General features: G+C 42.5%; 1 protein-coding gene across 3 annotated transcripts in view; it reads left to right on the top strand.

The window, feature by feature from the left end:
* C8B (complement C8 beta chain) overlaps nucleotides 1–23,712 on the top strand; it is a 36,913-nt gene extending 13,201 nt beyond the window's left edge. For 2 of the 3 annotated variants that reach the window (XM_012506634.1, XM_012506633.1), the window contains exons 6-13: nucleotides 649–781; nucleotides 3,094–3,291; nucleotides 6,744–6,984; nucleotides 8,982–9,110; nucleotides 11,935–12,098; nucleotides 19,427–19,580; nucleotides 21,038–21,106; nucleotides 23,361–23,709. In XM_012506634.1, coding sequence (XP_012362088.1) covers nucleotides 649–781; nucleotides 3,094–3,291; nucleotides 6,744–6,984; nucleotides 8,982–9,110; nucleotides 11,935–12,098; nucleotides 19,427–19,580; nucleotides 21,038–21,106; nucleotides 23,361–23,515 — 1,243 coding nt within the window. In that variant the 3' untranslated portion in view covers nucleotides 23,516–23,709. Of the gene's footprint in view, nucleotides 1–648; nucleotides 782–3,093; nucleotides 3,292–6,743; nucleotides 6,985–8,981; nucleotides 9,111–11,934; nucleotides 12,099–19,426; nucleotides 19,581–21,037; nucleotides 21,107–23,360 lie in introns of all 3 variants that reach the window. The other variant, XM_030812494.1, reaches the window with a different exon arrangement.
* Nucleotides 23,713–26,119: the final 2,407 nt, after the last annotated feature.

Below are 26,119 nucleotides of genomic sequence, written 5' to 3'. Positions count from 1 at the left end.
ACATCCCCATGAGGGAGTATTTTCATGGTCCCTATTTGCATATGAGCAGACTGAGGCACAGAGGTAGTAAGTGGCCACCCAAGGTTTAATTGGCTTGCCCAAGGTCACCTGGGCAGTAAGGGGCAGAACAGAGATTGCATCTCAGACGTCTGGCTCCAAAGTCCACACACTTCCCTATTATGCTACCCAACTCTCTCAAGGCAATGGTAGTAATACGGGACAATCAATGCACAACAGTGCGAGCACAGGGTGTTATGAGGGCCCCTAACACAGCTGGGCTACAGGCTTCAAGCACAAGTGTCAGTGAAACCTCTCACCACACTGGCAACAGAGCTCAATCTTGACAGACAAGTCAGAGATAAAACAGTGACTGGGTGGCAGGGCATTCTGGGTGCAGGGAAGTACCTACCACAGAAGGAGCTGAGTAGACTGGAGCAAGAGTAAGCCTCTTCACGTGGCTGGGGACTAGGGCACGTGGCTGTGGTTAAGATCGGCCAGAAATGAAGCTGGAAAGCTGATTTGGACCAGGTATCAAGGGCCTTGAAGACTGTGCCAAGGAATTTTTGTTTTCATTCAGTAGAGCCTGACAATCAAGATTAAGCAACCCCAAACCTTAACCTCTTCGCCATCTCTGTCTCTTCCTCACAGGATAAATTTGTTCACAAACAGTTTTGAGGGCCCAGTTCTTGATCACAGGTATTATGCAGGTGGATGCTCCCCGCATTACATCCTGAACACGAGGTTTAGGAAGCCCTACAATGTGGAAAGCTACACACCACAGGTAAGAGACAGCCAGGTAGCAGTGGAGGGAGCCCCAGCTGAGCACCCAGTTAGCAGGGTCCATGGCCCGGCCCGACAGCCTGCTAGCTGTGTGACCTTGGACACATCTCCTTTTCTCTTTGAGCTTCAGTTTCTTCATATGTAAAAATGGGCAGTTCCTTTCTCCAGACATTGTGGTGGAGATGACATTCTGTATATAGTAACAGGAGGGTGGTTGTAGAGCAGTAATAATAGAAACCATAATACAAAAGGCTACCTTGAAGATAGAAATAAAGCTTAGGATTTGGAGTCACACTGACTTGGTGACTCTGCCACTTACCATCCATATAATCCTAAAGGCTATGAGCCTCTGTTTTCCTATCTTTAAATTGGGAGTTATGGAGGTCCCACCCTGCAGGGAGAGGATTAGTGAGATAATGTGTGTAAGTATGTAGCACAGCACCCGGCTTAATGGTGAGTCCACAGAAAATGTTAACTCTTGTTGCTGTTGTTATTGCATTCTTATTAAATCCCTGCCTATTAAAAGCAGGCATTACTCTAAGCATTTTACGAAATGCTCTACCAGTGTAAGCCCCTATTATGATTGATGTACAAACTTAGAAACACATCTCACAGACAGTGGGGTTTAGAATAGCCCATAGGACACACACACTTGATATGTGACGGGAACACACTGGGTTCCAGGACTGGCTCTGCCACAGGTCCCAATTTCACCTTAGGTTAAGTTCCTCTTCCACTCTGGGCCTCAGTTTTCTCATCTGTGAAACTGGGGGACGAGACTAGAGGATCTTGATGGTAATTTCCACTTCCAAAATTGCACCCTTTTTTCTAGCCGGGTGTGGTGGTGCATGTCTATTGTCCCAGACACTCGGGAGGCTGAGGCAGGAGGATCACTTGAGCCCTGGAGATTGAGGCTACAGTGAGTCAAGGTCATACCACTGCACTCCAGCATGGTGACAAAGCAAGATCCTGTCTTTAAAATGTATATATTGCACCATTTTGAAGGCAAGCTCCTCCTTACTCCTCCTTCCCTTCCTCCCCAACACATTTTTTAGCCAAGAAAGAACAAATTTAGCTTAGCGCCAAACACACTCTCCATCAGGGTATCCAGTGCCATCCACAAAACCTCTACTTTCAAAGGAGGATTTCAGAGCAGCCATTACCATCCAGGTGCAAGTGGATTCTAACTCAGGCAGGACATACATGGTAAACGCTCCGGTCTCCATACCAACATTCTTTGAGCGCTGTGCCATGCTGTGATTTACCAGTATAAACCCAATCCTCAGAACAAGCCTGATGAAAGGGACCATTATTGCTTCCATTTTACACATGAAGAAACTGAGGCATGGAGAGGTCAAGGCAATAGTCCAAAGTCATCTGACTAGACAAGAGCAGAGATGCAGCGCATCTCAGCGGCCACGCTGCAGACCATGTCTGAACTGCTCCTCCTTCCCCTTGTAGCAGCTGAGCTGTTGCACCCTCCTCTGGGAATTACAGGCTGAATGGGCAGAAGCTGAAGCTGATGGGAGCTGTGGGCAGGGAGGTGACTCGAGACTGGTCACTCCAGGGCCCACAAGGCACTACCCTTGGCAGTTCCCCTACACACAAAGCCATGAATACTGGTTTTCGAGCAAGTGGCTCTCCTAAGTTCTCTCTAAGGTACTTTCCTGCCCTTGTCACTTGATCCTCCAGCCACTGCCTTAGACCAGACCCTCATCAACCATCACCTGCACTGCTCTTACAGCCTCCTCATGGGTTTGTCTCTCGGACTCCAAATTTTTCACTTCCGATCCAACCACCAGGTTGTCCCACATCATCTTCCTGAGGCTTGATCTACTTCCTCTGCTAGGTCATACTTGAATTAAGCCCAGATTTCAGGACAAGTAATTCAAAAGCCTATTTTGATGTCAGAACATCCTCTCACAACATCCCCTTTTTCTCCTCACTGTTTCAACTTCTCTTTGAACTGCACTGCTATCCTTGCAGTTCCTGGGGCACACCCTCCCCTTTCCCACCTCCATGCTTTTGCTTAAGCTGAGCCCACAGCCCAGAATGTTTCCCTGCATTTTTGCCAGTTGAAATCCAAATCAAAAACCAACCTCTAAGTTTCCACCCAAGGTATTGATCAGGTCTGTCTCTACTACTGAATCAAGAGCCTTGAAGTAGGGACACAAATCGGCCCTGATTTTTCTGTATCCAGAGCATCTAGTTCGGTATCCAGCACATAGTAGGAGTAGAGTGGCTGTCTTCTCACTGGTATTGAACTGATTTGAGTCAAATGAAATAAAAAACACTTTCTTTTTTCTTCTTTAGACCCAAGGCAAATACGAATTTATATTGAAAGAGTATGAATCGTACTCAGATTTTGAAAGCAATGTCATAGAGAAAGTGGCAAGCAGGTCTGGTTTCAGTTTTGGTTTTAAAATATCTGGAATATTTGAACTTGGCATCAGCAGTCAAAATGATCGAGGCAAATACTATATTAGGAGAACCAAACGATTCTCTCATACTGTAAGTATGTCTTTGTTGCTTTTAAACATATATGTTGTCTTACTCCATTTTCTGCTGCTGTAACAGAACACCACAGAATGGATGATTTATAAAGAAAAGACATTTGCTTGGCTCACAGTTCTGAAGGCTGGGAAGTCCAAGATAAAGGCGCCACATCTGGTGAGGGCCTTCTTGCTGCATCATAACATGGTAGAAGGCATCACATGGTGAGGAAGTACATGCAGGAGACAGAAAAAAGGGAGCTGAACTTCATTCTTTTATCAGGAGCCCACTCCTGTGATAACTAACCCTCTCCTGAAACAACAGCATTAATCTATTCATGAGGGCAGAACCCTCATGACATGATAACCTCGTAAAGGTGCCTCCTTTCAAAACTGTTACAATGGCAATTAAATTTCAACATGAGTTTTGAGAGGGACATTCCAGCTATAGCATATGGATCTTTTGGAAATGACATGCCCCAGATGTGTCTATATTCCACATTACAACTATTCCTAACAACCAATTATCTTTCTGTTGTCTTGAAATCTTCTAAAAAAAAAAATAGCTAACTTACTTATTAAGAGACCAGGCAGAGACAACCTTCTATAATTATTTTCTTTCATTTTCTAATAAACTTTTCCCTTAGGGTTTCAATAAGCTTAAGATGTAGCTTTGAAGACCAGAACTTCTCTGGAGACTTTTCAGCCCACAGGAATTTGACTTTTATTCCAGACATCCAGCTGAAATTCCTCTCTGGAATGTCACCCAAGACCTCTTCTCTGACTTCTTAGGGTGTTCAGTGGAGATGACCAAACCATTGCTCTCCTGTTTCTCCTGCTTTCTTTCTGTTCCTTATCAGCTTCCTTCCTGGGTCTAATATTCCCATCTGTCCTTGTTTAATTCGTGGCCCTCTTCTCGATGTACTCTCCAATCTCCCCTGGCTGCCTGCCCTCTTCAACTCACTTCCTCTTTTACAGGGACAAGCTATGAGCCTTCATCACTGCTTCTAACCTCTTGGTTAAGCTTCAGACCTTCCCTATCCACTCTTCTGAGCATCTCACCTGGGCATCGTGCTGACACTCCAAGGCAATGTCTTCTTCCTAAATTTTTAATGGGTGTTAATGGCATATTCCCCTCTACTTTTCCAGGCTAAGAACTGAGCCAGAATCATATCTGGCTCTCACTTCTGCTTCATGTTCACATCTGTTGATTACCAAATCCTTCAGTATTACTATTCAATATTTGTTTACACTAACTCCTATTACCTCTTAATTAATCCAGTTTCTTTCATCTCTTACTGTGCCCAACTAAATAGTTTCTCTGTCTCCTAGCTTGCCCCTTCACACGCATGAAGAACTGTTTCTATGATACTAATCTGATCATATCATCTGCTTCCTGTTGCTTACTCCCTACCCTTTTCCTTCTCTCCTTCTCTCCCTTCCAGCTCCCTGATTCAAATTGCCAGTTATAGGATGCTAGCATTGGGCCAGGCACTATCCTAGAGACAGACTAGGGATCTGTAGTCTCTAGGATAATATTCTTGCCTTCAGGTTCACAGTGCAGTGTAGTAGGAGCAGCAAACATGAAAGCCAATATATTATTCCTTTTTTTTTTTTTTTGAGACAGAGTCTTGCTCTGTTGCCCAGGCTGGAGTGCAGTGGCATGATCTCAGCTCACTTCAACCTCCGCCTACCGGGTTCAAGCGATTCTCCTGCCTCAGCCTCCCCAGCAGCTGGGACTATAGGCACGTGCTACCGTGCTCGGCCAATTTTTTTGTATTTTTAGTAGAAATGGGGCTTCACCATGTTAACCAGGATGGTCTTGACCTACTGACCTCATGATCTGCCCGCCTTGGCCTCCCAAAGTGCTGGGATCACAGGCATGAGCCACCACTCCTAGCCGTATTATTCTTAATTATATCAGTTATAATACAACATGGCATATGCTATAAAGGAAATGCAAACAAGTACAATGCAATCCTAGAAAAGGGAGTGTCAGGGTGCATCTGGGACCTTGAGGTTGTTATCAGATTGGAGGCAATGGCAAAGTAGAAATTTAAAAGATAAGTAGGTATATGTTGGGCAGACAAGGGAGAAAATAACATTTCAGGGAGAAGGAACAGCATGTACAAAATAATATGAAAGCGAATGTCAGGCTTGGGGAACAGTGAAAAGTTGGTTGAATGCTGACATACGTGGCTGGTAGAAAGTAGTAAAGTATGGAGAGGAAAACTTCAGGGGTGTAGCAGCTGAAGCCAGAGAGGCTACTGGAGGACAAATTGTGATGATCTTATACTCAGAGTAGGGGAGCTGATTTTATTTTGAAGGCAACAGCAAGCCATGCAAGGTTTTGCTTTAAGCCAAGAGGAGCATTGTCATAATACAATCTGAATTTTAGGATGTCAACTCTGATTGGGGCATTGAAGGAGGCAAAAGAAAGGAAGGAGTTTAGGGAGGAGGCTTTTATAATAATGCAAACAAAATGAGATGCAACCTAAAATATCCAGAAAAATAATGAACAGAGTACCTAGTGACTGCTTGTTTAGGAAGGGTAAGGGAGAAGGAAGGGTCATAGGTCACTGAGGCAGGCCTAGAATGGGGTGAGAGCAAGCTAGGAGACAAAATGAGGCCCCAGGGCAATAGGCACCAGCCCAGCTGGCATGGCTTTGTAGAGCTGAAGGATTTAGGATTAGGCTGAACGTATCTCACAGGCATTTGCCACCTTCCCCTTTTTCTCTGCCTATACAGCAGTATAGGGAATGCTCACCTAGGGTTTATACTTCATCTGGCATCACCAGCTTTCGGTCTATTCCATACATGGAGAGTCACCAAACTTTTTCTGTAAAGGTCCAGATAGTAAATATTTTAGGCTTTGTGAGACTGCAAGGTCTCTGTTGCAACTATTCAACACTGCCATTGGAGTGTGACACCAGTTGTAAACCATATGTAAATAAATGGATGCAGTTGTGTTCCAATAAAACTGTATTTACAAGCAAGTACAGGTACTGGGTTTGGTACGAGGCTGTATTTTGCTGACTCCTGCCGTACGCTGTCATAGCTGGTTTTCCTAAAGCACCACTTTTACTTTCTTGCGCAGCTTTTTTTCAGAGTTTACAAGGCATCAGCAAAGCAGGCACTTTTGCAGGTTAGCAAACCCCATGTCCCATCAGAGAGGTCCCATGCCCTCCAGCTTCTCCCTGCCATGCCTGCTTTTGTTACCCTTCCCAGTCCTTATTCTCTACAGTAAGGAAGTGAGTTAAGGGCAAGCTCTTCCAAGCTGAACAGGATGTCAGAATATTTATAAGCATTGAAAGCTTGTCAAAGAGGCTGTCTTCTCTCAAGTATCCTAAAGGAATCATAAGAGTGATGACCCCGGGCCAAGAACATCGGATGGTATTTGTAAAGTTCATCTTCTCGTTCCAGATTCCTAACTTTAAAGGTCTGGTTTTCCCATGTTGGTATTTCATTTAGAAAAGCGTATTTCTGCATGCACGCTCTGACCTTGAAGTAGCACATTACAAGCTGAAATCCAGAAGCCTCATGCTCCATTACGAGTTCCTTCAGAGAGTTAAGCGGCTGCCCCTGGAGTACAGCTACGGGGAATACAGAGATCTCTTCCGTGATTTTGGGACCCACTACATCACAGAGGCTGTGCTTGGGGGCATTTATGAATACACCCTCGTTATGAACAAAGAGTCCATGGAGAGAGGAGGTATACTGCCCAAGGGACCATGGCTTTCTAAAAGCTGGGGGAAGAGTTGAACTTGTAGTTTTCTTTCTGCCTTCCTGGCTACACCTTCACAGTGTCATTTGCAGATTCCTCTTCCTCCTCTTTTTGATTGACAATGTCAGTCCTCCTCTGCCTAGCTCCCTAGGCCATTCTCTTTTCTACAGCTTTTCTCTCTATGCGATTGTACCCAATCCCACGGTTCTGAATACCTTCAGCATGCAGATAACTCCTGGATCTCTTCCTGGATCCATCCTGGATCTCTTCCTGCACCCAAGAGTTTATGTCGAAATGTTTCTTTGATGTCTGCATGTGAAGGTGTAACAACTCTCAACAGCTGAACATGTGCCCAAAGAGAACTTTTGACTTTCTTTCTCCAATGTGTTTCTTCTATAGCCATCCACATCTCAGAAACGGTTCCACCATCCAACCAGGGGCTCAAGCCATAAAACTAGCAATCCACCTTGATTGTTTTTCTTTTCTTCAAATCTATTGTTTTTTCTTTTCTTCAGATCCATCAGCTCTACCTCCAAATTATATTTTCTATTTTTCCTGTTACCACCATAGGCTCACCCCATGACCAGACCTTCACATTCAAAATTTAATGTGGATGTGAATCAAGTATGAATCTTGGAAGAGGTAGATTCTGATTCAGTAGGTTTGGAGTGAGGCCTGAGAGTGCATTTCTAACAAGCTTTGGAGTGATCCTGATGCTGCTGGCCGATAGGTCATACTTTACATAGCAAGGTCTCAGATTATTACTGTGGTCTCCAAAATAATATTCCACCCCCATCTCTCCCCTATAATTCATCTTCATAGAGATATCCCAGCTCTTTCCAATTCCAGTCAACTGCAAGTCTGCTGCTTTCCAACCCAATATCCTTTCCTATGACATGGCCCTTGTTGGGTTAAGCGAACTGCTGTAGGTCACACAGATTGCAGTGGTGGAGCCAGGGCTTGATTACCAGTCCATGTACTTGCAAGAGCACACATGGTACACAATGTAAATTTTTACAGTGTGGCCTCAGTCTTGTCAAAATCAGAGGTAACTTCCTGCATAAAAATGGTCTCAAAAGTGCTTTCCACTGTTCCTCAAACTGCTTCCCATAAAAGGGCTTAATCATTAAATAAGTTGGGAAAACACATAATAGATTCCACTCTCAAAGTTTCACGAATGTACTCCAATAAAATGACCTCTCCACCTATTTTGATGCAACATTTGTCACACTTTCTTGACCACGGAAGTTCCTTTTCTCATAACATCTGCTACCATCTCACAGGATTCATGTTTCAAGAAATGCACTTCGGGAAAAACTGATCTATACCAACATTGCTAGACAGCCCTGGTGGTCAAGGTTGCTCTTTTCTCCCTGAACTGGCCTCAGAGTGCTTGGAGAGGTGCTTATAAGTCACATCTGGAATTTCAGCAAGACCAGAGGAGGAGGATGCCTCAGGGAGAATTAGGGAGGAAGAAGTAAGAAACAGTCCAAAAATGAAGAAGAAATCAGGGAAATTTGCCCCGTCTCTTTGCCAGATACTATGCCTTACTTTTTATATGCAGTTTCTCAACTAATTAATTAACACACTTTTTCTACCTTATCAAAGATTGGAGAAGGGTGGGTCAGGGAGGGCAGGCAGATTGTAACAGTCTCTGTACTCACTGGATCTATCCCTAGAGAATCAATAAGGCGATCAAATTTTTAGAAAATGACTCTGAGCACTTCCCCTCTTTCGAAGTCTGCAAAAATCCTCAGAGAGCGTTGCAGGGAGGCTGAAAGGGGAAGTTGGGCCTGAGCTCTACGAGGTCTCTGCCCTGGTGCCAGTTGCTGCCTGCATTTCTTATTATCAGGCTGGTGACCTATTTATTTGAACCTGAGTCCTTGTGACATCCAAAAAGGGCTAGGCCTCTGGACTCGATCATAGGAAAAGGGACAGAGTGAATTACTTTTTACGTCATGGACCTTTTTCCTTGCTTTCTTCAGATTATACTCTTAACAACGTCCATGCCTGTGCCAAAAATGATTTTAAAATTGGTGGTGCCATTGAAGAGGTCTACGTCAGGCTGGGTGTGTCCGTAGGCAAATGCAGAGGTATTCTGAATGAAATAAAAGGTGAGTGACAGGGGCTTGTGACTTCCACACTTAAATGTTTATCCTCCTAGCACCTCTGGTGATTACAACACCTCCCTCCCTTTTTGAGACAAATACTATCCCAACTTCTATGCCAAGTATGTCCTTCTGTTTTTTATAGTTTTACCACCTAACATATCGCCGTGACTTAGTGTTGCTTATTTTTGAACTTTATATGAATGGAATATAATCCTTCCAGTCGTGTGTTTTCCATTCAACATAATGTTTTTGTGTATAACTATAGTTAGTTCACTTCTATCGCTGCATACTATTTTGTTGAATATACCACTTTTTCTTTGTCCATTCTACTATTGATGAACACTCGAATTATCTCCTCTTTCAAGCAATTATAATTGATGCTGCTCTGAACATCTTACATAGTTATCTGGTACACGCGTACAAGTGTCTTTCCAGAGAATACACATAGGACTGTAATTGCTGGGTTTCAGAGGGTGTGCTTTTTCTATTTGACTAGATAGTGCTAAGCTGTTTTCTAAAATGGCTGTACCAATTTATACTCCTGTTGGCAGTAGATGAGGACTCCTCCCCCACCGCCAGCTTTTTTTTTTTTTTTTTTTTTTGAGACAGAGTCTTACTCTGTCGCCCAGGCTGGAGTGCAATGGCGTGATCTTGGCTCACTGCAATCTCCACCTTCCGGGCTCAGGCAATCCTCTCACTTCAGCCTCCTGAGTAGCTGGGACCACAGGTGCATGCCACCATGCTTGGCTAATTATTATTATTATTATTTATTTTATTTTATTTTTTATAGAGACGGGGTTTTGCCATGTTGCCCAGGCGGGTCTCAAACTCTTAGGCTCAAGCCATCTACAAGCCTCGGTACCCCCAAAGTGCTGAAATTACAGGCATGAACCACCATGCCTGGCAGAGACGCCTCCTTACTTTTTAATGCTGCTCAGGTATTGCAGGCTCAGACTTGAGGAGCTGTTTTATACCAGTTCTTTTTTTTTTTTTTTGAGATGGAATCTCACTCTCTCACCCAGGCTGGAATGCAGTGGTATGATCTCAGCTCACTGCAACCACTGCCTCCCGGGTTCAAAGGATTCTTCTGCCTCAGCCTCCCAAAATCTGGGACTACAGGCATGTGCCACCATGCCCAGCTAATATTTGTATTTTTCACAGAGACAGGGTTTCGCCATATTGGCCAGGCTGGTCTCAAACTCCTGACCTCAAGTGATCCACCCACCTCGGCCTCCCAAAGTGCTGGGAGTACAGGCATGAGCCACCACGCTGGGCTGTTTCACACCAGTTCTTTTGGCAGTGGGGACATAGACACATTAGAATAGAAATAACTCACTGACATGATTGAGGGCTTTCTGGGCAACTCCATAAGTCAAAATAATAATTGCTTTATAGTGGCCACTGTTTAATAAGTGTCAACTACATACTTAGCACAGCCTTTGTAAATTTTCCCACAACTGTCATCTCACACAAAGAAGTGAGACAACTTAAGGCCTGGACAGGGCTGTCTGGTAAGTACCTTCATCTCTCCCAGATTTCTTATCTGCACAGTGAGGATTATACAGCTACTATTTTGTAGTGAAGATTAAATGCATTCATACATGTACAGCACTTAGATTAGTGACTGACACATAAATAATAATTATTACCTGTTAATATACCATTTATTCTTTACATGGATGCAGAGTATCCACTTTATAGATGAGAACAAAAAAGAAACCTCATACTGTATAAATGATTTGTCCCAAACCACAAGGCTAGACAAAGTCAGAGCTGGACTCATGCCTGGTCAAGGTGTGTAGGGTGAGTGGAGGAGAGGATGAACTCAGTTTCCACCAGGTGAGCTCCTCTACACTCTACCTGCAGGAGCCAGTTTGGAGAGAGGAAAGTTATTTGACCAAGGAACAGTGGCTATGAAACCAGACAGACCTTGTTTAAAATTTATCTTTATCAGCTACTAGCTGTGTAGGCCTTGGCAAGTCACTTAACAATTCCAGGTATGTGTTTCATAATTTGTGAAGTAGAGCTAATAATGCTGGGCTCCTAAAATTGCTGTCTGGTAAAAGAAAATATCATAGCCTGTCTATCTCTCTCTCTATCTACCTATCTACCTGTCTGTGTGTCTGTCTGTCTATTATCTATCTATCTATCTACTATCTACTATCTATTATCTATCTACTGTCTATTATCTATCTATCTATATATCTATCTACTGTCTATTATCTATCTATCTATCTACTATTATCTATCTATCTACTATCTATCTATCTACTGTCTATTATCTATCTAGTATCTATTATCTATCTATCTATATATCTACTATTATCTATCTACTATCTATTATCTATCTATCTATCTATCTATCTATCTATCATCTATCTTTCTACCAATTTATTATCTATCTCCTATCACCTGTCTATCTACCTACTTACCTATCATCTATCTTCGTATCTACTCTCCTATCTACCTACCTATTTACCAGTCTATTACCTACCTATCTATCTACCTATTATCTATTTATTTATCTATCTAATCTAGCTATCATCTATCTTCCATAAACTTACTCAGTAACTAGCACTTACAGCTGCTCAAGATAAATGTCTTTTTCTTGTCCTGCCCTCAATTTGTATTGCCTATGGCTGAGTGAGTTTCCCTTTGCCCCATGCACCATGACCTGCCCTGTGGGCAAGGAAGTGTTTGGTCTACCCACATCTCTCAGACAAGTTCAGTGAATATGATGTACCCAAATTGTTGGTTGGGTTGCAGTAAATTCTAGGTCGCAAAGGGATATCTTCTGTGACCTGCTAGCTCTCTGTGTCCATTCCAGACAGAAACAAGAGGGACACCATAGTGGAGGACTTGGTGGTCCTGGTACGAGGAGGGGCAAGTGAGCACATCACCACCCTGGCATACCAGGAGCTGCCGACAGCGGACCTGATGCAGGAGTGGGGAGACGCTGTGCAGTACAACCCAGCCATCATCAAAGTTAAGGTACACAACGCTGCTCTACCCATCCTTTCCTCCACCCGGAAAATAGCTTCTGAGTACCTACCATGAGCCAAGGTATAAAATGCAGAGATCACTAAGATCCAGGCCCTGATTTTGAGACACATATACAATAGTAGAAAATATATTTGAAATAAATAAATTATAACACACTGCTCAGTACTACCTAGAGACCCTCGACTCCCTCTCACTTGGGCCCCATGTTGCTAAAGGAAACTAACAATCAGCTTTAATTCTAGCTTGCTCCTTTTCTTCTTCTTTTCTAGAGACAGGGTCTTGCTCTGTTACCCAGGCTAGGGTTCAGTGGCATGTTCTTGGCTGACTGCAGACTCCAACTCCTGGGCTCAAGTGATCCTCCTGCCTCAACCTCCTAAGTAGCCAGGGTTACAGGTGCATGACACCACACCTGGCTAATTAAATTTTTTTTTTTTTAGAAATGGGGTCTTGCTATGTTGCCCAGGTTGGTCTTGAACTTGACCTCAAGTAATCCTGCCACTTTTGCCTCCCAAAGTGCTGGGATTATAGGTGTGAGCTACTGTGCCTGGCCTCTAGCCTCTCTAGTGAAATAAAAGAAATATTAATTTATTAAAAATTTAATCAATTAAATTTAATCAATTAAATTAATATTCCTTTTATTTCATTAGAGAATCACTCATTTAGTCATTTATTCATTTAAACATTATGCATTCAACCAACAAATAGTTGCTAAATTCCTGCTATGCTACAGGAAGTAAGGTACTAGGGGAAAATAGAGGAAAATGCAAGGACAAAACATATGGTCTACGAGGAATAGTAAGATACACATACACGTAACATCTTACAGGACAGGATAAGACATCACAACAACTAACATGTCTTGAGCACCTAATATATTCACGACCCTCTTTAGAAATGTTTCTTCATCTAACATCTAGAAATGTTATTTTATGTAATCCCCACACTGGTCTGCAATTTAATTATTCTTATCTCCATATTGTGATTGACAAAAATCAAGGGCTAAAGAAGTTGTATCCCTCTATGGCTGCTCAAGAGTCTATTCGGTTCAAACAAAAGACTTCGACTTCTTGCCTGCCCTCTAGACTTTCCTGTGGGTTTGATGAATAAAAAATAATGATCCTAACCACTTGTCACCCAAACTAGAGGAGTTTTACAATGTTAAACTAAAAAGATGTTTGTTAGACCAGGACTGTCATACATGTCAGCAATGGTAGGTCCTTGCCTGTGTGGACTTCTGCACAGTGCCCATAGCACGTCTTAACACCATGCTCTTCTTGCCAATGTCTGTACAGTCATTATGGGCTAGTACCTACTCTCTGGAGATCCCACCTTGCAGTCAAGTTGGAGGGTTGAGGGGCTGGTGCTCTGATGAGAGACTCTGCAGTCCCCAGCCTGCTGATTTCTTTATTTGCATGTCAAATACATAGTTTCTGCAGAACAAGAAGGCTGCCATTCAAACCCTCTCATTTGCACTTATTCAGCAGTGGCACTTAGGATACAGTTGCTGGCAAACATGAAAAGGATAAAATCGGCTAAGCGGCAGGAGCTCCTGAGAAATCTGGGCTTGGCTGATGCCATGGTGACATTGGTCAGCATCACAGCTGGTCATGGGAGAGAACAGAGTTCAAGGGAAAATAGAGCCCTAGCCTTTACGTCTTTTTCCTGAGATATCTTACCTGAATCTTTTTTAAAAAACTGAGAACCAAATGAATGCCCTGGTTACTCAGATCAGTTGAATGTGCCTACCTGGGCACTGGGAATGTCAAATGCCAAGCGTGTGATGTGATGTGGGATGTATTAGAGAATCAGAGATGTTTTGGGAGTGTTGCAGGAGTGGAGAAGGCAGGAGTGTTGACAGCTTTCACACACCTCTGTACCTTCCCACCCTGAGTTGGAAATATACACTCTGGGCATCCCACTCTCACATGCATTTTTTTCTGGCAAGAGGGAACTGCAGATGGCTTCACATTATGTCAGAATAATTCTTCTCCGCAAAGCCAGCTTACCAGGTAGCTGGAGTGGCAATTGATTTCAGGATAGCAAAGCCCAGTAGACAAGCAATTTCTAGATGCAATAGTTTCAGCCAAGGCTTAATTATGTAAACCAGTCTTCAAGATCAAGGCCTAAAACATGATTTCTATAGAACAGGTAGGCAGGGAAGGAGACCACAGAGGAACCCATTCTTAATGTTTAGTGGTAAACTTTAGACATAGGTAGCTCTTTGTTCAAAGAAGACTTAAGAGACAGCAATGGACATATAAAGAGATCTTGAACACAAAAGATTGAAATTACGTTCATGATATAGGAAATAGTGATGTCTAAAAAACAGAAAAATGGAAGTAGATTTTAGAATACATTTTCTGTGATTATCATACAATTCAAGGAAATGAAGAATTTATGAAATAAAAGCTGAGGTGTTTAGACACTAATCAGATGAAAAGGCAAGTGGCTGAATACAGGAAACCAAACATACAATAACAGAATTAAAGCCCACATTGGAAGCTATAAAGGACGGAACTGACACTGCAGAAAATCGAGACAGTGATGTGGAAGGTGTTACAAACATGTTCTTAGAAGGCAGACGCAAGAGACAGGGAGATTAAAACAATGGCAGAAAAGAAATATGATAGAGAGTACAGGAGTAGAAAGCTTAAAACACAGAGACTTCTTCCTAAGAAAGAGACAAGATTAAATGTGAAAATACATTAATCAAAAATATAAGAAGAGAATCTTCCCTGAGCTGATAATGCAGAATGAACAGCTCATTGAAAGCTAAGCCAAAGTACTGAAAACAAAACAAAACTGAAACACAGCCTGGTGAAAATGTTTACTTTTAGGAACAAATATATCCTACAGGAATAAAAGTCAAACTGGCCCTAGAATTCTTTGCAGTGTGAAATGCTTGAAGAAAATGGAGCAACAGCTGAGGAGTCTTGAAGAAAAAACTTGTGACCTAGTGAAATGGTCATTAATGGGTGAAGAATTCCGAAGAGATTTTAGATAGTAAAGGAGTCACGTAAAAAGTTGCTAGATTTCGCAAATGAAAACACAGGAAGTTTAGTTAAATTTGAATTTCAGATAAATAAGGAATAATTTTTTAGTGTAAGTGTCTCCCCAGTATTGCATGGGATATACTTAAACTAAAAAAAATTAATTGTTTTTTAATCTCATATTAAAATATAACTGAATGGCCTGTCTTTAACTGGTAATCCTAGTCACAAAGTCTGTCATCCATGTACATTTCTGTGCTAGTCATGATAGCTAGGTTGTTGGCTGGGTCCTATGCTGGTAAAGAAGCCATTGGATGAATTATTGGCATTGCCCAGGGCAGAAGGGAAAAAATATAGTAATGAATGGTGCCCACACAGAGATCAGGATTGCATAGGTCATGATGCAGAGAAACAACCTCAACATTTCAGTAGCTTGATACCACAAAAGCTTATTTCTCAATCACATATGTCCAAAGTGTGTTGGCAAGAGGGATTTGCTCAATGTAGTTGCTCACAGATCCAGATGATGGGGGTTGCATCTTGTCATGTGCTCCCAAGATCACCAGAGCAGTGATAATAAAAGAGTGGGACAAGTCACCTCACTCTGTTTGGAAAGCCTCGACCTTGAAGTGACACTCTCTTCTCACCTGTCACTGGTCAAAACGAGTCACATGGCAAACCTGCCTTCAAAGAGAGCGAGAATGTCAGCCTTGCCACGTGCCCAGAAGGAAAAGAAGCTGAAATATTTAATAAACTGTAATAATGACCCTCATACCTTTCTCAAAGCAAGGTATCAAAGATTTTCTCAAAGCAAATTACTCTGGTCCAGGGAGTGCTTAAAATATAAATGTTGTGGCAGCATACGCCTGGAAAGACAATGTTGGATTTGGACCGACAAAGCTTACCTGCAAAAATAAATTCTGAATTTCAAAAAGGAAAATCCAGCAGGTGCGGTGGCTCACACCTGTAATCCCAGCACTGTGAGAGGCCAAGGTGGGCGGATGACGTGAGGTCAGGAGTTCAAGACCAGCCTGGCCAACATGGTGAAAACAATCTCTACTCAAAATAGAAAAATTAGCTGGGTGTGGTGGCGTGCGCCTGTAATCCAGCTACTCGGGAGGCTGAGGCAGGAGAATCGCTTGAACCGGGGAGGTGGAGGTTGCAGTGAGCTGAGATCGTGCCATTGCACTCGAGCCTGGGTGACAGAGCAAGACTCTGTCTCAAAAAAAAAAAACAGAAAAAAAAAGAAAAAGAAAAAACAAAGAAACCCACAAATATAACTAAATGGCTGATAACACACCAAAAAAAAAAAAATGTACCACAAATGAGATCCTTAATATGAAAGGAATGATAGTTTTGAAGAAAGAAACATCTCAAAGAGATGAACACTTCTCAGTTGGTTTATAAAGATGCAAAATGTTTAACTTCTGTAGTCATAAAAAACAAAAATTAAAGTAACTGCAATATTATATTCTACCTATTAAAGGGACAGTGATTGAAAGTCTACAATACTCAATGGCATTGACTGTGATGAGATGGATATTTTTGTCAAATAGGATGGGAATATAATTTGATACAATTCTTTAGGAACAGAATTTAAGCAGATGTATCCAAAACATTAAAAATGCAACAACACCCAATGCAAGAATCTACTAAAGAAATAATTTGACTAGTTGGTAAAGATGTATGTGTAAAGGCATGTCTTAGTTTGTTATTTGAAGCAGCAAAAGGGAAAAGAACGAAAGGAAATGTCCTAAAGGCTCAAGAACAGAAGAAGAGTTGAATACGTTGTGGCTCATCCATATAGAAGGATACTCTGAAGCTGTGAGAAGCCATTTTATCAAAGACGATGGAATCGTGGAAAAATGCTCATATTCTGATGATAAGTGAAGAAAGTGAGATATAAAATTACACTTATGCCACAAATTTGGTGTAAATAGCTACCTATTCATCCTTTGGATAGGTCCATCTACCTGCCCAAAAATATACACTGAAAGGAAACAGACCACAGGTTAACAGGTCACATCCTTTTTCCACCACTCACTAGCTATGTGACTTTGTCAATCTACTTAATGTCTCTGTGCCTCAGCTTTTTCACCTGTATAAGAAGGAAACAAAAGACTAACGAACTCATAAGATTGTTGTAAAGATTAAGTTAGATAATGTATATAAAGTGTTTAATTCAGCACCTAATAAATGGTAGCTATGGTAATAATTATTTGTTATCACTAAGAACACTGAGGTTTAGTATAGAAACTTGTGTAGAGTTTAGTCGGTGCTCACCATTTCTTTGCAGCAATATGATAAAAGAAAATTTTTACAAGGGCAGATGTGCTGAGGATCCAATGATCAATGTGAGTGGTTAGCATTGTGTATTTGGGGGAGAAGTGGGAAAGAAAGAGAAAGAGAAAAGGAGGACAAAAGGTAAGGAGGGAGGAGCAAAAGGAGAGAAGAAAAAGGACAGGAAAAAAAATGAGCAGCAAATCAAAGAACAGACGAATGTGCTATATTAAGTTTAAAAAGGAAATTTGGAGTCTTGAGGAGTAGCTGTTAATCTGCAAGTCAAACCATAGCTTGCGAAATTTGGAGAAGCCTAGGAGGGAGACTGTAAATGGGAACAATCAAGCCATTTTTATCAATAATCATGGTGAACTAGGAGGAAAGACACAGGTTTTGGAATAGAATTCTGGTAATACCATATATGAATTGCGTGATCTTGATCGAATTACTTAGCCTGACCTGAAAATGGGGCTGATAATTGCTAGTTTGTGAGGATGAAGTAGGATCATATTTGTAGACCTCCACACAGCTCCCGGGACACAGTATATATTGAAGGTTTATTCCAGTTTGGCCTCTGATTTCCTCTGTCTCCTGCAGCAAATCTCAGTGCTGGTAGGAAAATGCCTTTGTGGTTAATGGCAGCTTTTCAAGGTGCTTTGGGAGCAAAATCAGATTGTCGGAGGAGCTCTTCATTGGTGTAAAGCAAGCTCCCCTCTTTCTCTCTCCAAACTCCCACCCCCACCCCTTGTGTGGCCAGCAGGTTGGATGGTTCTGCAAACAGCCTCTGGATCAATTCATTGACCACAAAATGGTGAGAAAATGGGACCACCAAGGGGCCTTGCTTTGCCCACTGGAGCAAAGGTCAGCATCAGATGCATTAAGAAATGGAAGCAATTTTCTTCCCAAGGGAGTCTTCTATTAGTCATGATTGCCTGCATTTAGACGTACCCTAAACTCTCCAGGGCAGGATTAGGGCAGAATCACAAGCAAAAGCTGGAGAGGAACCTGGCCCTGGAGTTGCAACTTGAGCCAAGAGGAATAGAACATTTTTAACTATCTATTTGGACTGTCTGTGCCTCTGGTTTTTCTAACCCACAAATAATGCCACATCTATCTGTGACTTCTCCGTCTCAAACATGGCCATGCCCACTGAGTGAGCAGCATCTGCTGATTCTTCCTCTATGCTTCTGACAGCCAAACCCTCTCATCCATGCCCCCTACCATCACCTTAATGAGGCCTTCCGTCCCCCGACATCCATCCAGCCACTCTATTCACTTAGCTGGGGGCTGGACCCTCGAAACACAGAGCTGAGACATTGCCCTGAGCTCCAGGAGCTTACAATCTAATGAGAAAAGAAGAAAAAAGGAACTCTGCACATAAAAAAAGAAAAAAAGCCAGTATTAACTATAAAGGAGCAGTAAAAAACATGGAATTTGTTTCAGATGAGTAGTGCAGACAGTATCTTGAGTGATTAATGGAGGGAAGGTGTTCTGTGAGCTTTGGAGCTCTGGAAGATTCCTGATAGTGACTCTTGCAGGATGGGAATGATTTTGATAGGTTTGGAGGGCGTAGTGATGTTGGGACAGTACTCCTATAATCCTTCCAAAGAGCTGCTGGAAAATCATCTTCTCTGCCCCACCAAAGATAGATGAAGCATCCACTCCTTTCTGCTCTCACCTGCTTCTTTCTACAAGTTTCTGCTGGTGCCTGTATCCACCATGTGGTAACCATCTGTTGGTATGTTTGTCTGTCTCTCTCGATTCTGAGTTCCTTGAGAGTAGGGATTTTCTCTTACTCATTTTTTATGCTTAATGCCTAGCACTTAGTTAAGCATTCTAAGTGTTTGTTGACCTGAACTTGAGTGAGCTAATTTGTGTATATCGGGTAAGGGGAAGCAGAGGGAAGATGGGAGACCCATATAGTTTCATAGGAACCCACACGTGGTCTCTATGCACTGATCCCAGTCTATTCCTTTGTAGTTTTGCTTTACACTTCTACTTGATAAATGTTTTTCTCTTGAAATAAATGCCCCATTCCCTTTCCAGGTGGAGCCTCTGTATGAACTAGTGACAGCCACAGATTTTGCCTATTCCAGCACAGTGAAGCAGAACATGAAGCAGGCACTGGAGGAGTTCCAGAAGGAAGTTAGTTCCTGCCACTGTGCTCCCTGCCAAGGAAATGGAGTCCCTGTCCTGAAAGGTACCCCTTTCAGGCAGCTGGTGTCCCTGGTGGAAGCCATAATCTGAAGGAGGCTGGGGGCCAGCCATTTGCCTGCTTCTATTTACCGAGAAGTCAGAATTTAGTCCACTGGGAGATACTACTCTGGCTGTCAGTATACCTGGGTTCTAGCCCCAAGGGTTACCGTGGGTGACAGCATCATTAAGCTGAAGACAGGAGCAGGCTGAGATCCTGTGGTCCACAGCAAGGAGTGGGAATAGACTCAGAATCTCTACCCCGAAGAGGGCCTGGGCTGAGTAGGAGAAGCCCTTTGTGCATGTCCTGACTAATATGTAATAAGAAGATTTGGGGGTAGCAGCAAGGATGGGCCACTAGAACTTGACTGTTAAACTCAAGAGTCTTGTTGGGGTCACTGCAGTGAGCAGGGCAGCCTGGGAGGGGTGAGAGCCTGGGATCTTATGCTCCTGTTGTGATAGCCTAGCAAGACTCTAAAAAAGAGGCCAGCCCAACACACAAAACAGGGCATTAGGAGCAACTGGTTACAGGAAGTCTTAGCCCAGGGAACCAGCTGGAGTCAAGGCAGAGCCCACGTGGATGAAGTTAGCTCAATGGAAGGGATATAGAAGAAGGTGTATTCTCAGGCTGAAAGAGTCCAGTTGCCAGACTGGGATTGAGGAATATATCTCTGGCTCCTTGGACAGGATAGACATAAGCAGAGAAGACATAAGTGAGAACATATGGCCTAGAAGTTCTGCTATCAGCACAAGGACCCCTATGTGAGGTTTAGTTCTGCAGCAAGTGGGGTCAGCTCATCAACTCAAGATTTTAATCTAGGGTTGCTGAACTCTCCTTTGCCTTGTGTGAAATTTGGACCTAGAAACTCGGACCCACCTGAGGCTACACAGTGAAGGTGAGGGAGAATATGGAGCCAGAGACTGGGATGCTTGCAGGGCCTGACCTATGATGGACAATCCTGTAAAGAGATTTCATGTGATTCAGATGAGAAGTTCCTTGACAGATTACAAATTCACATAGAGAATCACTTCCAAGGAGTCAGAACTGGCTGAAAGTCAGATGAGACAGCTAAGAGTAATGAGTTCCCCATCCTCGAGGTATTCAAGCCTAGACTAGGCAATTATTTTGGATGAAATTGAACATCAATGACAATTGGCCTCAGTGACTGCTAATGTAGCTTCTGACACTGAAAGCATTTAAGTATGGGTCAAATGTCAGCTAATGAGTAATTGTCCTCAACAACTCTATGTATTCCCAGGGATGAAAATAAACACCCCTTAATGGCAAAGGCCCTCAGGAAAGGAGTAGGTATTCCTGGCACTGAACCTGCCTATAGCAAGCCATTTAACTAAATATGTGCTCTGTTTGAACCTGATGGAACTGCAGTGATGTGGAGGGCTGAGCTCCAGGAGTTCTTAGCTCCACCTGGCATGATTTACACTTTCTCTGCCTTGTCTTCTCAGGATCACGCTGTGACTGCATCTGTCCTGTTGGATCCCAAGGCCTAGCCTGTGAGGTCTCCTATCGGAAGAGTAAGTTGATTGGAAAAGGAACTCTGGGGAGGTCCAGAGAATAATTCACCAGAACAAGAGCAAGGAGCAGGTGTGGAGTGTGGGGCTGGATACTAGGAAACCTGAGATCCATCCTGCTTAAACTCAGCTTGGGTTGAAATTCCATCTCCATCATTTAATAACTGATGGATTGATTGTTATGCATTTCATTATTTTTACAACGCAGAATGCTTCATGTTAGAGAAATATCGATGTGTGGCTTTTGTAAGCCATCTCTTTGGATCATTCTGGAATGCTTACCCTCTTTTTCTGCTTAGTATGCTCCTAGTCAGCCCTCAAATTCCAGCACATATGCCCCCTCCTCCATAAAAACTTCCTCTAATCCCCAAAGAATTAGCTAATTCCTCCTGCTGGCTCCCCCAGGACTTTGAACATGTACCTATTATAGCTGTTTGTGCATTGTACTTTGGGTTGATGTATCTATCTAACTCCCCTGCATCTGTGAGTAGGGACCATGTCCCATTTACCTCTGTGTCTCAGTAGCCAGACACAGCTGTTGCTCAGTGATAATAGTTGAATTAACAAATGAAAGACTTGGCTATCATTAAGATCCCTTCCAGATCTCAAATTCTTTGGCCAGTTCAACATATAGGAGTTCTCAACCTTTCACTCCTCTCTCACTTTTATTCCTTTCTGTGACTTTTTGGTGATACCGTTCAATATGGAAATGGCACATGTAAAACAAACAACGAACATTTACTGGACACTTTACTATGTAATAGACCCCTTGCTGAGTGCTTGAACTCAGCTTGGGTTGAAATTCCATCTCCATCATTTAATAACTGACCTGGAGCAAGATACTTGACCTCTTTATGCCTCAGTTTCTGTGCCTGTAAGATGAATATGATCATATTAACTACCTCATAGAGTTGTCCTGAGTTTGTAAGGAGGCATATAAAGCATTTGGAATGATACCTTACACATTGTAAAAGCAAGAAAAACATTGGTTATTTTTTAAAGAGCACATTATTACTTTGTATCTTATATATATTAAATTATTTAATCCTCACAACAACCCCATGAAGTAGATATTATTGATATTTCCATTTTATAGATGAAGAAACTGAGGTTCAATGGGTCACTAACTAACATACCCAATAGTCACACAATTAGGAAGTGTTGAAACCCAGGTTCAGGTCCAGTGGGTCTGCCCCCACAGCCTTTGATCATAACTCCTGCCTGCACTCTTATGTTCCCAGTAAAACACTCAAGGTTGTCCACCCTCTCATCTTGCACCTCAACCATGCCCCTAGCAGTCATCTTCCCAGTGAGTCTGCAGTCTCACAACCACAGGGTTCCTATCGGTTGGAGGAGCGCTTGGGAACCATGCACTCCAGCTCTCTTATTTTTCAAATGGAAAGGCCCAGAGTTATTAAGTAATTTACCCAGAATTACACTGTGAGGTAGTGGCAAATCTAGACACATGATATATCATGATGGATGTGATTGATGACCTGCCAATCTCACCAACAATCAAAAATCCTCAAGTGAAAGCCAAGTGTCAGGGTGTGGAAAGCACTGGTGTCTGTTGTCACCTCATCTACAACATCCACTGCTCACAGTAGATAACACAGCTCCCATTATATAGGTTGAGAAGAAGATAACTATCCAGCATCCTATAGGTGGGAACTGTCTAAGCTGGAAAGCATTCATTCATTTATTTATTCATCCATTCATCCATTTAACACATGTCTAGCAAGGGCCTCCTCTTTGCCTGCCTAGCTGCTAGGTGAGCAAATAAGATATAGCCCCAGTCACAATCAAGATTTTGCTTGGGAAAGGAAGGCCAATATCATTTGAATTGTCCCATAAAGTTCTTTAAAGTTTAAATTGTAACAACTGCTACAAAATGCTCAGAGAACTTAAAATACGAGGAATTGATGGAGAGTCAGGAGTCACAGGGAATTGATGGGGAGTGGGAGAGTCAGAGAAGCTTTTCCCAAGGAAATAACACTTTTACTGAGATCCGAGGGATGAATTGGATTGACCAGGTGAGTAGAGGAGGGAAGAGTGTTCTGGGCACAGGGGGGAAAGCATATGCAAAGGCCCTGTGGTAGGCAAGAGCATGACAAGCACAATGGCCAGGAAAATGGCAGCAGGGAGCTCAGAGATTCAGACTCCCAAAGCCTTTAGGCTTACATAGCTCACCCAACCCCAGTAAGGCACCAGAATATAAGAAGTGCTGACTGATGCTTGTTGACCTTCTTTCTTATAGATATGCCCATTGATGGGAATTGGAATTGCTGGTCAAATTGGTCTTCATGCTCTGGAGGACATAAGACAAGACAAAGGCAGTGTAACAATCCACCTCCTCAAAATGGGGGTAGCCCCTGCTCAGGCCCTGTTTCAGAAACACTTGACTGCTCCTAGCAGATGATACAGCAGTGGGCTACAAACAGTGAGAGCCCTGAGCCCTCAAGAACTCAGGCCAGCTCAGCCCTACACCAGTTTCCACCTGGAGTTCATGCAAGGGCGAAAGGCAATGCCATGCAAGCTGTTTAAAATAAAGATGTTAGCTTGTAAAATGCAAGTTGATTTAAATAAATACTGAGTTAAAGGCTTAAGCATCTTTGTAATCCTCACCTTACTCACTCTACAATTTTATTGCACTCATATTGACTACCAGACAGGAATTGTGTTGGAAGTTGTTCACATTTCAGTTCCACTCTCTAGCCATGACTGGCATAAATAGGTGCTTAATAATGAATCAATGAATAAATATTAACGTGTTCTTTCCTTGATGAGTACAAGGTATTGTTCAATAATAATGGTAGTTCCTGTTTATAGGATGACTACTATGTGTCAGCAAAGGTTTCTGTGTATTAATCCCTTCCATCCTCCTGACAAACTTATAAGGTAGATGCTAGAACAGCTGGGGGGATCTGAGGCTTACAGCACTTAAGCAATTTGTCCATTGTTACACAGTTAGAAAGCAGCAGACCTGGGCTACAAAGTCAGGCTCTAAAGTTCTAAATTCTTAACTATGATGCTCTCTTACCTCTCAGTAAATGAGTATCTGATTAACAAAGAATTTTTCATGAAACAAAATGCATCAGAAATTACTCTCTGTGTGTGTGTGTGTGTGTGTGTGTGTGTGTGTGTGTGTATGTGAGATTGACAAATCTCCAGCCACTCCCTTCTGAGGAGAGAGGATCCTGGTCCCCCAGTTCACTTTGATGCTGAGCATAGGAAGGGTGTGGTTGTGCATGTTGGAAGCAGGAGTCCTGGGGCAGAGTGGAATTGTTGTGCTTAATAAAGGAGTGGCAAGGTGGGTTCCCAGGGAAGATCCTGAGCTGGAGACAAGAGCCAGGGAAACTGATCCCCGAAGGAGAGAAAGTTGAAAAAGAAGAGAAGATCATGGTGGCTGGAAGAGGAAACACGTGAAAGAGAATTTTAAGTTGATGGCTGTGGGGTAATGTGCAAGGTAAACTGTTCCCTACCTCCCCCATAAAACTGTCTGTACGTTCTACTTTGCTCACTTATGCTCTTGTGCAAATACCATTTTGTGGGGAGGGCGGAAGGCTTGAAGAAGAGAATAAGAAGACAATTTTTCTCTGGGCTACCAGAAATAAAATTTTAATTTTCTAGATTGTCAAGTGAGCATTTAAGCTTTATTTCTCTCATTCATTCAATCATATTAAAACATCCTGTAAGATTTTCTTTGCTCTTGGGCCCCTCCTGTCTGATTTAAGTACTTCAGGTGAATTTGTTGAAATAAAGTTGATGGGGTAAAAAGCAGTTGGTTAAAGGTGAATTGGTTCATCCTATTGATTCAACCCATTGATTTTCAGCCAAATCATCTGCTTGGAGTTTACCACTGGGTTTGACACTGGGGCCTGAGGCCTTAACATGACACCAAGCTTTGGTTACTGGCACACAGCAATCTCACCCAACCAGCTATCTGGAATTGAGTCCATAGAACAGCCATCAGAAGGAGCTGCTATTGTACTTATAGGGGTTCTTCCAGCAAGTATGGTGATCCTGCCTGCCTTCCTGCATCCCCATGGCCCCTGCAATTCAGCTGACGGGTCTGGGCCCTTGTTTGGTTTAATATTATTGCTTTGCTGTCTGCTGTTATTTCAACAGGATAATCCAATAATGTTTTATCTCTTTCATTATACTGAAGCCATATAATTTTCTTGAGTTATAATCTATCTTCTTTTAAGATTCCCCTGAGACAGGGAAGAGCGGTTCTGTCTTTGGTTGATGGGAGGCTCCCGTGAAGTTGACACTAGCACGTTGAAGCGAGCGCTGCCAAATTAAATTCTGAATCTCAATCACAGCCACTGTTTCTAATGGGAAATTTGAGTTGATTATGGAGATGACAGCCCAGGTTCACATTTATTGCATTTAGCAGAAATTGTTTATCCTATTAAATACGGTCTTGAAGGAGAGACAATTGAATTTTGGAGCACCGGTGAATACCCGGGTGACGCCCAGGCATCGCTAAACTGTGTAATAATTATATTCTTATTTGTGGGCTGAACTTCCCCATGTGGCTCTTTCTGCAAACAAATGCATTTTGGAGGAGGCTGAAACATAATGTAAGAATTAAACAAAATAAATACAAACCGTGCTTTTAGAAAATCTTGGCAACTGTGGCTTTCACTGGTGTACCGGTGAAGGAGGTGCAGTATTCGAGGGGCAGAGTCCAGGAAGGGCAGTTTGGCTGTGGTCCTGGAAGCTTGAACACAGCACAAGATGCCTGGATGTGGGAGATTTTTGCATCCCAGAGCATAAATCTTTGAAATGCTTTTAGCTTCATGTGCTTAATGTCCAGGTGGGAGGCTTTCCATGTGACCTTGGACTAATAACTTAATTTCTATTGGGAATAATAATTATTATAACTGGTTTAACAATAGTAATAATAATAATAGCTGCCAATTATAGAGTGCTTCCCAGTTTATGAAGTCTTTTAACCTACATTATCTTATTTAATCTTCATCTGAATTTCATAGGGTAGATATTAATACA

Source organism: Nomascus leucogenys, chromosome 5 (assembly GCF_006542625.1).
Source record: "Nomascus leucogenys isolate Asia chromosome 5, Asia_NLE_v1, whole genome shotgun sequence".
NCBI lineage: Eukaryota > Metazoa > Chordata > Mammalia > Primates > Hylobatidae > Nomascus > Nomascus leucogenys.
Note: the sequence above shows the minus strand (reverse complement) of the source record. Positions and strands in the feature narration are given on the sequence as shown.